The 11,902-nt window shown below is 40.2% G+C and overlaps 1 protein-coding gene across 1 annotated transcript; it reads right to left on the bottom strand.

Moving 5' to 3' along the window:
• Positions 1-74: 74 nt before the first annotated feature.
• On the bottom strand, positions 75-10,408 carry LOC138947199 (procathepsin L-like). The gene is made up of 9 exons (XM_070318632.1): positions 10,320-10,408; positions 8,416-8,540; positions 7,626-7,731; positions 4,744-4,899; positions 3,686-3,809; positions 3,042-3,142; positions 1,799-1,910; positions 649-811; positions 75-261 (listed from the first exon to the last, which is right to left on the bottom strand). The coding sequence occupies exons 2-9, from the start codon at positions 8,538-8,540 to the stop codon at positions 162-164; spliced, it is 987 nt and encodes a 328-aa protein (XP_070174733.1). The 5' UTR covers positions 10,320-10,408; the 3' UTR covers positions 75-161.
• Between the last annotated feature and the right edge of the window lie 1,494 nt (positions 10,409-11,902).

The following is an 11,902-nucleotide window of genomic DNA, read 5'->3' on the forward strand; positions in this document are numbered from 1 at the left end:
CCTCCCAAAATTCTGTGTTTGGAGTGTGTTGGTGTGAAGTTTGAAGTCAGTGTAAAAAGATAGGGCAGAACACGTTTTTCAGAAAGAATCCTTTATTCACACTAAAATCCACTTCATGACAACTTCAAACTACACTAGTGTACCAAAAGGGCAAACCATATTTATACAATGGGGTAGCTGGCCTGAGTAGCGATGCCACACATGTTCTCCTTGTCTCTCGCCATCATGATGTAACCCTCCTGTCCCCAAGTCGCCCCCCAGCTGCAACATACGGGTTGGTAAATGTCAGTGGTATTTTCAAGGCGGAGGGGGGGGGGAGGGGGTTGGTGATAGTGGTGAGTGTGTTTGTTTATCTGTATGTGTGGGATGGTGTCAGTGGGTGTGTGTGTGTGTGCGTGTGTGCGTATGACTGTGTGTGTGTGTGTGTGTGTGTGTGTGTGTGTGCGTGCATGCATGCGTGCGTACGTGCGTGCGTTCGTGCGTGCGTGCGTGCGTTCGTGCGTGTGTGTGTTCGTGGGTGTGAGTGTTCGTGCGTGTGTTTGTTGTTGTTCTTCTTGTTGTAAATCCCCGCGAGATCACATTAGAAAGGCAGATCATAAAAAATCCCGTATTATATTTCTTATATGAAAACAACAAAGTACACCCCACCTGTTCTTGACCAGCCAGTATTTCTCAGCCACCTCCTCGCCAAAGCCAACCACCAGCACACCATGGTCAAGCTTCTTGGGGGAACATTCCCTCTCCGTGTAAACGCCTCGTTTGTACAGCTGGAAGGATTGGTGCCCTGCATCTATAGCTACGCTGATGGGCCCTGCACACATCGAATGAATAAAAATAAAAAAAAATAAAACACAAGAATGATCAGCTATTGCAACGTTTAATTTATGACAAAACAAAAACAAACAGACTGCCGACGTTCAAAAATTCAGAATGAAAAAAAACTAGAGCGGTCGGTAAATTGGAACATTGATTATTGACAAAACAAAACGTTACATTAACTACAATCTACCATTCTTGTTTATTGGATAATTAGTAAACAAAACATAACAATCACAAGTTCTTTTACCTAATGGACTCTGAAGTGGACAGACAGACAGACACACTCTCATGATACAGGTAATGAACTGAGCTCAGAATGTGTTTTCTGTTTCATCCAGATTCTGGCTAGGACGATAGCCATGAATTTGTATAACGTCTATAGATACGCTCTTGCGACCACCTCTCGAAAGCGTAAGCGACCATGCATCTGCTTACAACGACCATCCCAAGGATCCAAGACAAGATGTTCTTCCATGTGATACATCTTTCCATAGCGACCACCTTTCTATAACGACCATCTTTCCATAGCGACCACCTTTCCATAGCGACCACCTTTCCATAGCGACCACCTTTCCATAGCGACCATCTTTCCATAGCGACCATCTTTCCATAGCGACCATCTTTCCATAGCGACCATCTTTCCATAGCGACCACCTTTCTATAACGACCACTTTTGGTCAGTCCCTTTGGTGGTCATTTTAGACAGGTTTGACTGTATGAACAACAGGGACGTGGAAACCAGAGAATAGATCAATTCCGAAAATAACTATGTCTCACACACTCACACTCTCTCTCTCTGTCTCTCTCTCTGTCTCTCTGTCTCTCTCTCTCTCTCTCTCTCTCTCTCTCTCTCTCTCTCTCTCTCTCTCTCTCTTTCTCACTCTCTCTCTCTCTCACACACACACACACACACACACACACACACACACACACACACACACACACACACACACACACACACACACACACACGTTCATACCAAGTTCAGCAGATGCCTTTTGAAGATCCTTTTCGTTGCCCTTGGGAATGTCTTTCCAGCTTGTGAGTGTTGCTCCAACTTCGGGCTGTTTAAATTCACATTTTCGTCCGGTCTGTGATAAGAATTAAACAAATAAAGAAACGAGTTAGGTAAAAAAAAAATTAAAAAAAAGGAAAGGTATTCCCATAACCATCTGGTCGAAGGTGTGAGAGATGTTAAAGATCTGAACTTTTCTGGGGCCAGCTTTATGAGGGCGGTGCATATCTACCTCGTTACTTTGCCTTCGCAGGCCCTGAATAGGGTCAGGTACCCATTTCCAGCTGGGTGGACTGAAGAGCGCTCGGAATAATCTGGTATTTGTATTTGCCCCGAGTGGGGACGAACCACGACCTCCAGCGTGAGAGACAAGCGCTCTAACCACTCTGCCACTCCGACTCCCAACGAGTTACTGCAGATCAAATTTGCTTACAAAAAATATTCTTAAATTATTGACATAATCATGTCTTTCTTTTTGAAGTGGTTTTCAGCGGGAAGGATACAGACACACACACACACACAATCAGAAACATGTCCTTCGTGTGTAATTTCTTTGGATGTTTGCAGTTTGGGTTGATGTTTTTCCTTTTTTGTGATGTGTTATTTTGCGTTCTGTGGGAAGAAAGAGAACGGGTCCTCCTAGTAAGGTTTAAAGTGCCGTAATACGTAAATCACGGGCGTACTTATGGCATCAGCAAGAATCCAAGAATCCAAAAACCAACACAGAAAACAACTGACTCAAGCTTTTCAACTAGAAATCAACAATTAGCTCGCTACTAACCGGCTTTAATCTGTCCCCGCGACGATCAACTAAGTCTGATGTGTACGAGTATAATAATTATGCAGCGTGCGCTTAATATGATACCCTTTTCTTTCAAAAATATACACATCGGAGTTCACGATTCGTTGCGACAATGGTTGCTGGCCCGCAGTGATCGCTGAAAACGTGTTTAGACCCAGGCCACGTGGGTTTGGTTTCCTAATAACTTTCACTTACTCTTTTACACATGTCGTATACATTTAGAGAGCTTACTTCCCTTTGTTTATGTGATCACGCAGTCTGGGACTACCCGGACCCATTTCCAAAGATGGCTGAAAATATTTTCTGTTTTCATCTCTAAATTGTTACCCTACTTTTGGTTTTCTATCCATATTGTCAAACGATATATTATAATATGATATATTATGATATTTAATATATTATCACCTTTGCCTTGTAGGGGTAAGAAGCCTCTGTGTCAATTCCGTGGTTCTTCTTGATGTACTTGAATGCTTGGTCCATTAGGCCTCCCATACATCCCATGTTGCCTAGAAACACAGAACGACGTGTGAACAACCAAATTATAAGGCACACAAAAAAAAACAGTCTGTTTACGGTATCCCGACCGACCCTATTTCTTCGCGCGACCCTAGGCTTTTATTTTGGCATATGGGGGGGGGGGGGGGAATTTTTTTTTAAACAATAAAAAAAAATATTAAAAAAAGTCTTTTTTGGGGGGGCAAAATAACTTAAAATTAAGCTTTGTTGGAAACAAATTTAAAACATTAAAAAATCCCGACTATTCTTTTTGCCTATGTTACCGTAAACAGACTCTTTTTTTTTTGGGGGGGGGGGCCTAATCAATTATAAAAGTAAACGTATATCACGGGTATAGGTCAAAACGTATAATAATGTAGCTGACTGTTGGCATCTCACGTTTTAATTCTGAACCGGAATGTTTGTTCGGTTTGTTTATTTTTCCATCATATGTCACTTTTTCTTTCATTCTCAAGAGAGCAAGAGTACGGACTTTTTTTTTCTTCCTCTTCAGCAGCTGGGAAAAGGTGAAAACATATTTCAAGAGTTGAAACCTTCTTTCTTGGAGCAGTCGACAAGGTTTTGCTCTGACAGAGAAACCAGCTTCTTGGTTTTGTTGAAGTGCTGGCCCTCCAGTGAACCGGTAGTGGAAAACGCCCAGCATGACCCGCATTGACCCTGAAACGTGCATGACGTCATAGTGTATGACGAAACTGTCAAAGATACAATTGTATGCGATCATGCGCGCGCACATCTCCATACAGTCTTTTGCTCTGGGTGTATTTCAAATATTGTTCGTCGACTAAACACACTTACTGACTCGATGAATTAGGTAACGTGTACCAGCCTTATTCTTTTTAATGACAAACGACACCGATTAAACAAACCAAGATTCCCCCGAAATCGGCGTATGGCTGCCTAAATGGCGGGGTAAAAACGGTCATACACGTAAAATTCCACTCGTGCAAAAAACATGAGTGAACGTGGGATTCTAAGCCCATGAACAAAGAAGAAGAAGAAACAAACCAAGACTTTTCTTCTTAGCCCTCTCTTCCAAAATGTAAGATCTGACATCGAAAGCGAAACAAAGTTGTAGAAGACGTAGTACTGCAAATAATGGCGTCACGTGAACATTCTGACACGTATTCTGTATTGCTCCTGGAATTGACAAAGAATTTCAAGAGCGAAGTTTGTCTCGGTGACTTCGTCAGATCAGCAGTAGAAAATGACTCGTAAGGTCACCGCCAGGCTGTACATGTATCGGTGTCGTATATCATTAAACTATCATGTTGTCTGTCAGAATATGCATTCCTGCAAAGACTGGCGTTCTTATACAGAGTTCTCGTCACACTGTCACGCTCCATTCCTTTTTCCAATAACTTTCTTTTAATTTTATTTCTAAATAAAACTTTATTCACAGTTTTTTGTTTGTTTCCTAATGATTTCCTGTGTCTAATTTCAAAATTACTTCTGGCGTTGTAAATGGAGAAGACTATGTTATTTGTGGTTTAAAATGTGAGCGAACAATTTAGTGGTACCAACTGGTGCAGACATTTTTCATGTATAAGTATCAGTGGCAACGAAAAGGCTGATTCAGATGAATCTCCCATACCTGGTTCTTAACCGGTGTGACGTAGCCCTTCTCTCTCCAGTCGACCTTTTTGGGGACAGCCTCGTCAGGGATTTGTGGCACGTACAGTTCATTGGTGTTCGTTGCGGTTGCATCGAAACGATAGCCCAGCATCACTCGCTTGAACTCCTCAATGGGCTAGAGACAATTTAAAACAATTTAAAATTTGAACACACATAAATCCGAAAACAATTTCAAAATGACTTCGTCATACAATCATTCATTCGCTCGGCTTCCTGGCGAGTGGGCGAAAACTGATTCCATCAAGCTAAGTTTTTTGTTACTAATTGTTTGTCTGTGGACTTAAACGACCGTTGGGTCGATGTCTTTGAGATTGTAACGTTTTTTTGTCAATAACAACGTTCCAACAACTTACCTTTCTTGGTTTTTTTTACATTTAGTCAAGTTATGACTAAATGTTTTAACATAGAGGGGGGAATCGAGACGAGGGTCGTGGTATATATATATATGTGTGTGTGTGTGTGTGTGTGTGTGTGTGTGTGTGTGTGTGTGTGTGTGTGTGTGTGTGTGTGTGTGTGTGTGTGTGTGTGTGTGTGTGTGTGTGTGTGTGTGTGTGTCTGTCTGTGCGTGTGTGTGTGTAGAGCGATTCAGAGTAAACTACTGGACCGATCTTTATGAAATTTGACATGAGAGTTCCTGGGTATGATATGCCCAGAGTTGTTTTTAATTTTTTCGATAAATGTCTTTTATGACGTCATATCCGGCTTTTTGTAAAAGTTGAGGCGGCACTGTCACACCCTCATTTTTCAATCAAATTGATTGAAATGTTGGCCAAGCAATCTTCGACGAAGGCCTGACTTCGGTATTGCATTTAAACATGGAGGCTTAAAAATTAAATAATGACTTTGGTCATTAAAAATCTAAAAATGTTAATTAAATTGGTTTTTTTATATAAAACAATCCAAATTTACTTTTATTTTATTCTTCATCATGTTCTGATTCCAAAAACATATAAATATGTTATATTCGGATTAAAAACAAGCTCTGAAAATTAAAAGTATAAAAATTATGATTAAAATTAAATTTCCGAAATCGTTTTAAAAACAATTTCATCTTATTCCTTGTCGGTTCCTGATTCCAAAAACATATAGATATGATATGTTTGGATTAAAAACACGCTCAGAAAGTTAAAAGGAAGAGAGGTACAGTAAAGCGTGCTATGAAGCACAGCGCAACCGCTACCGCGCCAAACAGGCTCGTCACTTTCACTGCCTTTTGCACTAGCGGCGGACTACGTTCAGTTTCATTCTGTGAGTTCCACAGCTTGACTAAATGTAGTATATTCGCCTTACGCGACTTGTTGTATTTTGAAGACACATGTTTACAAAGCGCGATCAAAGTAGATTTCAAAACATGGTTTAAAAAACAAAGGCAAAAATGTTTCATGTGTTAGTGCATTTGCAAACATGCTTTAAAAAAAACAGAGACAAAGACAGTTCATTTGTAGTTCATCTGAAAACATGGTTGAACGTGAAAAGACAAAGATGTTTCAGGTGTAATACATTTACCAACATGTAAAGACAAAGATGTTTCAGGTGTAATACATTTACCAACATGAAAAGACAAAGATGTTTCAGGTGTAATACATTTACCAACATGAAAAGACAAAGATGTTTCAGGTGTAATACATTTACCAACATGAAAAGACAAAGATGTTTCAGGTGTAATACATTTACCAACATGTAAATAAAGAGAAAACACACCAGTAACCAGGTTAGGTAAGTTTAAATCAATATTTCGGCATGTAACTGCCTTCTTCAGGATGGCATGGAAAGAATGGAATGACGCCACGTGATATACAGTGTAATGAATTGTTATGATGATTAATGACGTCAACATGGTCAAAATGTAAATAATCAGACAAAAATGTGTGATGTGTAGTATTTTTCAAATCATGGTGAAAAATACAAACTGCACGATTCATGTGCAAACAAGGTTTTTTCAGGCTTAGTCGCTACAATGCTGGTATTGTTTTTTCTTCTTTTGTGTGACTAGATTTATTAGGCTTGCAGAAAAAAATGTCTATTTGCTAACTTGCCTCTTTGCGTGTTGCACACTTGCTTTTCTACCGACACGGTTGACCAAGTGGTAAGGCGTCCGCCCCGTGATCGGAAGGTCGTGGGTTCGAACCCCGGCCGGATCATACCTAAGACTTTAAAATTGGCAATCTAGTGGCTGCTCCGCCTGGCGTCTGGCATTATGGGGTTAGTGCTAGGACTGCTTGGTCCGGTGTCAGAATAATGTGACTGGGTGAGACATGAAGCCTGTGCTGCGACTTCTGTCTTGTGTGTGGCGCACGTTATATGTCAAAGCAGCACCGCCCTGACATTGCCCTTCGTGGTCGGCTGGGCGTTAAGCAAACAAACAAACAAACAAACACACTTGCTTTTCTAAAAACAATCATCTCGTCCTGTCATTTTGTTTGTGTCTCTTGTCTTTCTTGATGTCTGATTGAGAAGATGAGTAAGGTTTTCAGTAGGTCAGTTTTGAGTAAATGCGAATACATGACAAAATTGCATTTAAAGCGCTTACGGCCCTTTGTTTTTCAAATGACAAAATTGATCTCGCTGACTAACGTATTTGAGCGAGTGACCATGTTCAGAAAGACTGGGTTGAATTGTTCTTGGAAAAGAACAATACATGAAAAATATAACATTTACGATGATAAAAAGTGCACTGACCATATCGGCGTACTCATTGTTTCTCAAATGACAAAATTGATCTCGCTGACTAACGTATTTGAGCGAGTGACCATGTTTAGAAAGACTGGGTTGAATGAATTGTTCTTGGAAAAGAACAATATATGAAAAATATAACATTTACGATGATAAAGGTGTACTGACCATATCGGCGTACTCATTGACTCCCAACCAGAATGTGTGTTCTCCATTGTCGGCCTCCGCATTGTGAATGTTGATGTAGTCCAGGTTTTGAGAAAACACTTGTTTTCTGCACACAAGAACGTAAAGATGTATGAAGTAGGTATAAGGAATGGCGGACATTGGTTCATCGAAAAATAAAGGCTAGCAAAATTGAGCGTGCTGGCATTGCTTCCAAGGACGCGCATGCGCATGGACGCGAAGACACACACAACACAAGCACGTACGCTAACACTCACACACGAACTAATTTACAGACGTACTCATGCCGTCGCGATATAACCTTGAACGGTTGAAAACGACGTTAAACACCAAATAAAGAAAAAGAAAGAACGTACTCATGCACTTACAGATGGAGATCAAATGTGTAGAGGGGTGCTTTAACACACTGCTCCCTCTCTGTCGCTCTCTGTGTCTCTATCTTTGACTCCGTCTGTCTCTTTCTCTCTCTCTCACACCTTCTCTTTTTGTTTCCTCTCTCTCTCTCTTTCTCTCTCTCATTTTCTTAACCTAATTAACATTTTCTTTCAAGCGAACAGTCATCAAAAGTTGAATTAATAAATAAATTAATAAGAAAGAAAGAAAGAAAGAAAGAAAGAAAGAAAGAAAGAAAGAAAGAAAAAAAGAAAAAAAGAAAAAAAGAAAGAAATGAAGAAAGAAAGAAAGAAAGAAAGAAAGAAAGACAAAAAGAAAATTAAAGAACTTTAAATAAATAAATAAACAGATAAAATACTTTAATAAAAACACTACTGACCTGTAGACCTCCTCAGCCATCAGGTACTGCTTACTGTACTGTGACTTGAAGGTCGCCCATTCTTCCTCCAACCCCAGGGCGAGGCAACACGCCACCAGGCTCACTGCTATCACTGTCCTCAACATCTGAACACACATCCACAAATGCAAAGAAACTTTAAAGCTATGTCGATCAACACCAGAGTCCTGAATCCGCCAAACTGATACTCAAGGCAAGGCAAGGCACATGTTATTTCAAAAATCAACAGCAGAGTCCTGAATCCGCCAAACTGATACTCAAGGCAAGGCAAGGCACATGTTATTTCAAAAATCAACAGCAGAGTCCTGAATCCGCCAAACTGACACTCAAGGCAAGGCAAGGCACATGTTATTTCAAAAATCAACAGCAGAGTCCTGAATCCGCCAAACTGATACTCAAGGCAAGGCAAGGCAAATGTTATTTCAAAAATCAACAGCAGAGTCCTGAATCCGCCAAACTGATACTCAAGGCAAGGCAAGGCACATGTTATTTCAAAAATCAACAGCAGAGTCCTGAATCCGCCAAACTGATACCCAAGGCAAGGCAAGGCAAGGCACATGTTATTTCAAAAATCAACAGCAGAGTCCTGAATCCGCCAAACTGATACTCAAGGCAAAGCAAGGCAAGGCACATGTTATTTCAAAAATCAACAGCAGAGTCCTGAATCCGCCAAACTGATACTCAAGGCAAGGCAAGGCACATGTTATTTCAAAAATCAACAGCAGAGTCCTGAATCCGCCAAACTGATACCCAAGGCAAGGCACATGTTATTTCAAAAATCAACAGCAGAGTCCTGAATCCGCCAAACTGATATCCAAGGCAAGGCAAGGCAAATGTTATTTCAAAAATCAACAGCAGAGTCCTGAATCCGCCAAACTGATATCCAAGGCAAGGCAAGGCAAATGTTATTTCAAAAATCAACAGCAGAGTCCTGAATCCGCCAAACTGATACCCAAGGCAAGGCAAATGTTATTTCAAAAATCAACAGCAGAGTCCTGAATCCGCCAAACTGATACCCAAGGCAAGGCAAGGCAAGGCAAGGCAAATGTTATTTCAAAAATCAACATCAGAGTCCTGAATCCGCCAAACTGATATCCAAGGCAGGGCAAGGCAAATGTTATTTCAAAAATCAACAGCAGAGTCCTGAATCCGCCAAACTGATACCTAAGGCAAGGCAAGCTAGGTAAGGCAAATGTTATTTCAAAAACCCCTAGGGAAACATGAAAAGGGTAAGTTATAACAACAAGAAAAACAAACAAAAACAAAGAATGATAACGAGGCTCAACGCTTCATAATGATAATGTATAACATAGCCAGTGTTGTTAGTGCAGTCAGGGTTGTTGCGAGGATTAACTTTTTCTGGAATATCTAGGGTATGTTTCTATTTATTTGTTGCAATTTTTGTTTGTTGTCTTTTCTCAGTTAAATTCCAAAGGAGCACACAGAAATTTATTTTGCCACATGAAAAAAGTGAGAGAAAAAATATAAAATGATTCACAGCCGTAACATCAACTCTCTAGAATTTCACAGCCTCAGCCTTTCAATACCGGCGAACCAGCAGTCGCCGATACTGCTACATTCCAAAATCCAGAATAAGAAACAACAACAACAAGAAAGGTTATTGATTGGAACGTATAACTTTTAACAAAACTAAACATCCACGAGTACGTTGACCTAATTATTTTGCAGTAAACAGACATACCATGCCCAAAAAACAGGGACCGATTTGAAGAAGAAGACAAATTGACATGTCAAAGAAATTCAAACGAATTTCGTGTTTGGTATGACATAAATAAGCATATTTTTGATTATTATTAAACATTTTTTGTATCTAAAGTTTTCTTTACAGCTGTTAAAAAAAAAGACAATTTTGCGAAAGAACTAACCTTTTTGATGTGTGTCGGTACAACCAGCCAAAAGATAGTAAAGGGCTCTAGGCTCAGCCTTCGTTTTATAGTGCTGAAGATTTGTCTTAGTTCTGGTTCTTTTTTTTATCGGACAGTGACACCAAAAACAGCTGACCCACTTGGCCTATTTGCGCGTTGGATAAGACTGGGTTTTTTTTTAATGAAAATGTTCAGATAAGAAATTCTAAAATGACGCAATGTGACACACGGTTCTCTCTGTTGGTGTTCGTACTATAACGTTCTTTTTGCACTTAGTCACACCTCAGATCGTGTGGACCGAGAAATCGGGTGAACAACTTGTCTTCAACCAAGATAAAGGTCAACGGTTGAGAAGGAAAAAAAAAAGAAAAAAAAGGCACTTTTAAATACAAAACTTTGTTTTTAAATGGTGAACGGTCACCGGAAAGAACTGATTCCAGTTTTCGGATGTGCTGTTTAAAATACTTTAATTATCACAGGTTGGTGATACACCAGTGATGTGTGAAGGAATTTTGAAAATGAAGACATTACAGGTTCTAAGTGGAAGCTATGTCGGGAAGAGTAGTCTCTGATTCCAAAATGCCCTGCTTCTATTTACCAAGGTTACGCTGGTAATGAAATTCACGTACTAAATATATTCCCAGGCCACATTTTAAAGTCTTTTTGTTTGTTTGTTTGTTTGCTTAACGCCCAGCCGACCACGAAGGGCCATATCAGGGCGGTGCTGCTTTGACATATATAACGTGCGCCACACACAAGACAGAAGTCGCAGAACAGGCTTCATGTCTCACCCAGTCACATTATTCTGACACCGGACCAACCAGTCCTAGCACTAACCCCATAATGCCAGACGCCAGGCGGAGCAGCCACTATATTGCCAATTTTAAAGTCTTAGGTATGACCCGGCCGGGGTTCGAACCCACGACCTCCCGATTACGGGGCGGACGCCTTACCACTAGACCAACCGTGCCGGTATTTTAAAGTCTCCATTATTACTATCACACAATGCAGGCACAATTCTTGGCGTGTAAACGATTCGTCTCATCATCGCAGATCTGCCCTGGCTTTAAAGGTCCTTGTCTACATTTTTATACCGAAATCGCCATTTGACCATTAAAATGCAGAGTCTATTATCTACAAATATCAACAATACACCCCCTTTCGATCAGGAAAGACGAAGCCAGTGTAGACGTTTGAAAATTCATTGTAGTATTCCAGCGTAGTACTCATAGTAGGATATCCTTATTTTTGAAAATGCCAAGCGCAAAACTCCTCTCAAATCCCGTGCATTTCGTGCGTTTAAAAAAAAGAGTGGACAGCGCTCCAGTGTCAAACTGTTGCTGCACTTGTATGGGCGTGGCTATATGCATAGTGACATGAATTTGATTAGTCAGTATTTTTAGGCAAAGCACATGTTCTCAGCAAACAGAAAACAAAATATTGGAAGCGTGAGTCACGCTACTCAAAAATAAAACATTTTTTTACATATATATTTTTTTTCTATTACTTTTTTTCCCATGGTTCATTCATCATTTGACATAATTTTGTATCGAAATCTAACCATAAGATTATTGAAAAAAAAG

Source organism: Littorina saxatilis, linkage group LG14 (assembly GCF_037325665.1).
Source record: "Littorina saxatilis isolate snail1 linkage group LG14, US_GU_Lsax_2.0, whole genome shotgun sequence".
Lineage (NCBI taxonomy): Eukaryota > Metazoa > Mollusca > Gastropoda > Littorinimorpha > Littorinidae > Littorina > Littorina saxatilis.

Excerpts from the sequence above, each read along its gene's own strand:
- LOC138947199 (XM_070318632.1), bottom strand. The coding sequence starts at position 8,540 with ATGTTGAGGACAGTGATAGCAGTGAGCCTGGTGGCGTGTTGCCTCGCC. Across the intron at positions 3,810-4,743 it reads TCACACCGGTTAAGAACCAG|GGTCAATGCGGGTCATGCTG; the intron begins GTATGGGAGATT and ends TGCACGTTTCAG. Across the intron at positions 262-648 it reads TACTGGCTGGTCAAGAACAG|CTGGGGGGCGACTTGGGGAC; the intron begins GTGGGGTGTACT and ends CGTATGTTGCAG.